Here is a 4,755-nt window from a genome sequence, read left to right as displayed (position 1 = left end):
TATTTTGTATTAGAGATTGATTTAAATAAAACTTTTGTAGAATTTCTGTGGTTTATTGGCAAAAAACTCGTTCAATTAATTTTATTCGGTCGGCCATTTGTATCATTTAGAGAGCATTGCAGAGACCAAAACAATTGGTAGTTAGATAGTGCGAGGACCAGGCTATATTGAGATGGATTAAGACTTTACAACAAAGTTCTATTAAATCGTTTCAAGTCATCAAAGATGTGTGTGGCGCGGCAGTGTCATGATAGAACACAACCCTTTTTCTGTTGGTCAATTCTGTTCGCTTTCCTTGATTCTTTCATTCTAGCTGTCGAGTTGTGAGCAGTATAGGACCGAATTTAATAGTGCACTAAAGTAGAGTAGTTCGTAACAGAGACTTTCCTTCTAACCCAACCAAATACTCAACATAGCCTTGTTTGCTGCCCACTCAGGCTTTGAAACCGTTTGTAGAAAGTCACTCACTGACTTTTGACCATGATCTCTTGCGTTGGAGATGATGGTATTTAATTCATTTTCCACCGCCTGTAATAATTCACTTTAAAAGTGTCGAGCATTTTTATCCTATTGTGCTATTTTTAAATGATTCCTAAAATGATCCCTTTACATTTAGAAAGCCATTTGCGATCACCTATTCTATACATACTACTACTACTCTATACTACTATTATATATAATTCATTGTACTAAAATATTTAATAAAAGTTAGAATTTGGTTCCTTTTTACCTGTGTTATATTCTTTTCGATATAGGCTTTTAGAAGTATAGATAATGTTTTATTTTAAAAAACATCGTAATTTTTCATTTGCAATTGCATGGCCTTGATCTTAACTATATTTTTTGTAAAAGTATTTATTTAAAAAAGAACAAAAACAAATAAGCTATATTACCCTACCTCTATTATATCAGTTGCAAAATTAGTATTTCGCGGATTTCTTCTGAATAACAGCTCTCTATCGCGTACCTGAAAACTACCTGTTATCAATATAAACAAACCAGCTTTAGAGATACTCGTACGCATATATTTGGGGAGAAGAACGACCACGCCGCGATTAAAAAGTAAACAAAAATATTCTGTTGTAGACAAACCTCTCGCGCTCTCACTTTCTTCTGCATTCCTCTGGTACTAACACACTCTTGCTACTTTCTCTTGACTCTCTTAAACTGTATTTCTTCCTCCATAAAACAAAATAATAAAATAGCATGTGTTATTTATGGTTGTGATAATACGAAGTTGAGGATGGTGAGATACTCGATTTGGTGCGACTTGCCTTGAAATTAGTTGCGTAGTTGTCGTCAGTTGAAGTGGTTGTTAGTTCGGATTGGGTCGACTGGGACGGGACGTTCACATCTTTCAGAATTAATTAAATTCTATTTATGTTAAGTGAATAAATTTACATCAATATAAAGAAGAAATATAAAATATTTTGAACTTAATTTAAAAAATTCTAAAATGGCGTTTAAAAATCTATATGGTATGTTTTTAACTATAGATCCAAACAAAAATAATATATTATTTATACTAAATAAGTATATCAGTTTATATCGAAAAATATATTTTGCTCGTTTATTTAAAACACCGCCGAAGTGGTAAAGAATGCAGATATTTTTATTTAACAGGAATTTTAATATATCAGATCTATGGTGTTTTTAATTAAATAATTTTTAATTAAACAAAAAATTCTCAAAATCTAATAAATTTAAAGATTTTTATAATTAAACAAAACATTTGAAATTTATTTTGATATATAATAAGAAAAATAAATAAATATAACGACTTGATCAGAAACAAGCAATATATTTTTAGATATAAATTTGTATGTGCAAAAAGATTTTTAATTTTTTTAATAATTATGTATTAATAATTAATAAGTAGTAGCTTTTAATAGTTACTCAAGCGTTCAAAAAATTTTTCTTTGAGTATTTTATAATATATTTTATACCTTTAGGTATATTAGTATATTTATAGATTAAAGAACCTAAAACAATTTCATTATTTACCTATCAAATATATTTTAGTCTGATCGATTTGATGCCTCCAATAAACTCTAAAATTAATTGCGTTTTCGATTTGTAAATCTGCATTCAATCTAGATTCACTCTCGATCTGTCAAATTTTGTCAATCAAACATTTTTAGAGTAATCTCAAGTTTTTGTAGTTGTGTTAGTAGATATTTATATATTTCAAAAATACATATATCGAATCAAAACACAATTTATTTGTTCACACATAAAACAGCTGTTAATTTTATGATTCTAGAATTCACCTTAACCTTAGATGAATCGAACATCTGCAATCAAAAAACGTTCAGAAATGTTAAAAACACAAACTGGACGAATTATAATGCAGCTCTAAGTGAGCTGCTTTTAACCACTTCCTCCGATCCCCCTGGGAACACTTTTGATCTAGACAATCAAGTCCAAGATCTCACCTCAGTGCTCAACGAAGCTTTCAGTTATGCTTGTCCCCTCACACAACCTAGTAGGAAATGTAACCCACCTTGGTGGAATAAGCATCTAGGTCTTTTACGAAAGGAGTGTAGGAGACTCTTCAACAGAGCAAAACTATATAATAATGAGAGTGATTGGCTGAATTACAAAACCTCTCTGCAAGAATATAAGAAAAATTTACGTAGGTCCAAGAGAGACACTTGGCAATCGTACTGTCAAGAAATAAATAGCAATTCTGAAACCTCTAGACTGCGTAAAATCTTATCCAAAAATCCATCTGTCCCAGAGTTACTCAAAAAATCTGACGGGACATGGTGCAATAATAGTAGCGAATCTTTACAATTACTTCGGTAGCTGCATCCTCAGAGTGCCTTAATCTCTCACCGGTTAACTCTATTAAGGTTAACCTGCAGATCGTCAAATGGGCTATTTTTAGTTTTAAACCCTACAAATCACCAGGACCGGATGGTATTCATCCAATTGAGCTCCAGAATTCGTGGGAGTTAATACACAACCGGCTTTTGGCAATTTTTAGACATTGTTTCTTATTTAACTATGTCCCGATTAAATGGAGGGAGGTTAGAGTAGTTTTTATACCCAAAGCTGGTAAAACCTCGCACCATAACCCCAATGAACTCCGTCCTATAAGCCTCTCCTCTTTCATGTTGAAGGCTCTTGAAAGAATAATAGACGTAGAAGTAAGGCGTGCTGTAAGCCCCAACCAGTGGTCCCCCTCACAGCATGCCTACACTAAGGGAAAATCTACAGAGACAGCTCTCCACTCCCTCACTTACAGAATAGAAAAATCCATAAAACTCAAAGAATTTTGTGTGGTTGCTTTTGTAGATATTGAAGGGGCCTTTAACAATATACTCCCGAGTGCAATAGTAAGCGCGATCTCGCGTCTGGGTGTTGATGATGCGCTCATTGGCTTTATAAATCAGCTGCTAACTGGCAGACTCATTGAAGCAACGATGGGCTCATCAACGGCACGCAGAAGGGTAAATAGAGGTACCCTCAAGGAGGAGTACTCTCCCCTCTCCTTTGGAACATAGTGGTGAATGAACTGCTAATACAACTGAAGGCGGAGGGATGCGAAACTATTGCATATGCGGATGATATTGCGATAACAGTCACCGGAAAATATACTACCACTCTTAGGGATATTCTACAAAATGGTCTTAATATCCTAAACAATTGGACACAAAAATGTGGCCTTGGGGTGAATCCCAATAAAACTGAAATCGTAGTTTTCACAAGAAAACATACGGTCCCGAATCTTTCTCCACCCTCTCTACGAGGTTCTGTGATACATGTGAAGGAGGAAGCCAAATTTTTAGGTATAGTTTTCGACAGGAAACTCACTTGGAAGAAAAACACTCTAGAGCGTGCAAGAAAAGCCAATGTTGCGCTTCTTCTATGTCAGAAAGCTATTGGTAAGAAGTGGGGTTTTCAACCTCGCATCACCCAATGGCTATATATAGCTGTTATTAGGCCCATATTAATGTATGGTATTACGGTATGGTGGACAGCTCTTGATAAATCTTCGTACTGCTCAGTACTTAACAGGATTCAGCGTAGAGCTGAACTCTGTATTAGCGGGGCGCTATGCACCACACCATCCATTGCACTAGATTTGATGCTTCAGTTACTGCCAATGGATATTATTAGTAAACAAATGGCAGCTTCATCTGCTTTAAGACTAAAAGCTACCTCACAATGGAGAGACAGTGACTATGGTCATGCCTCCATTCTAAATCTTTTCAATTTTACTCCTAAAAACGTTGATTACATCACACCCACTCTCAACTTTGACAGGAAATTTGATGTCGTGTTTCCATCTAGAGAGGTATGGACGTCAGGTGGCCCCTTCTTAGATGAGGGCGTAACCATCTTCACTGACGGATCCAAAACAAGTAGTGGTGTAGGTAGTGGAGTTTTCTCAGAGGAATTGAACAAATCTTCCTTCTTTAGGCTTCCAGATCACTGTAGTGCCTTTCAGGCGGAAGTGGTCGCCATCAGGGAAGCTATAGCTTGTTTGAATGTAGATGATATATTTGGCAGGAATATATACATACTATCAGACAGTCAAGCTGCATTAAAGTCCTTGAGTTCGGTCCAATTTACATCTAGGACGGTTCTTGACTGCTACACATCTCTAAACGAAATGTCGACGCAGCTCAATATTTCTCTAATCTGGGTTCCCGGCCATAGGGATATTTTCGGAAATTGCAAAGCAGACGAGTTAGCCAGAAAGGGTGCATCAGAACCATACTCGGAGCACCTAGATTATCTGGGCAT

The 4,755-nt window shown here is 35.6% G+C and overlaps 1 protein-coding gene across 2 annotated transcripts in view; it reads left to right on the top strand.

The window, feature by feature from the left end:
- Positions 1–1,283: 1,283 nt before the first annotated feature.
- LOC119670763 (alanine--glyoxylate aminotransferase 2, mitochondrial-like) overlaps positions 1,284–4,755 on the top strand; it is a 14,724-nt gene continuing 11,252 nt past the window's right edge. For both annotated transcript variants that reach the window (XM_038081165.1, XM_038081166.1), the window contains exon 1: positions 1,284–1,478. In XM_038081165.1, coding sequence (XP_037937093.1) covers positions 1,457–1,478 — 22 coding nt within the window. In that variant the 5' untranslated portion in view covers positions 1,284–1,456. The remainder of the gene's footprint in view (positions 1,479–4,755) is intronic.

Source organism: Teleopsis dalmanni, chromosome 1 (assembly GCF_002237135.1).
Source record: "Teleopsis dalmanni isolate 2A chromosome 1, ASM223713v2, whole genome shotgun sequence".
In the NCBI taxonomy this organism is placed as follows: domain Eukaryota; kingdom Metazoa; phylum Arthropoda; class Insecta; order Diptera; family Diopsidae; genus Teleopsis; species Teleopsis dalmanni.
Note: the sequence above shows the minus strand (reverse complement) of the source record. Positions and strands in the feature narration are given on the sequence as shown.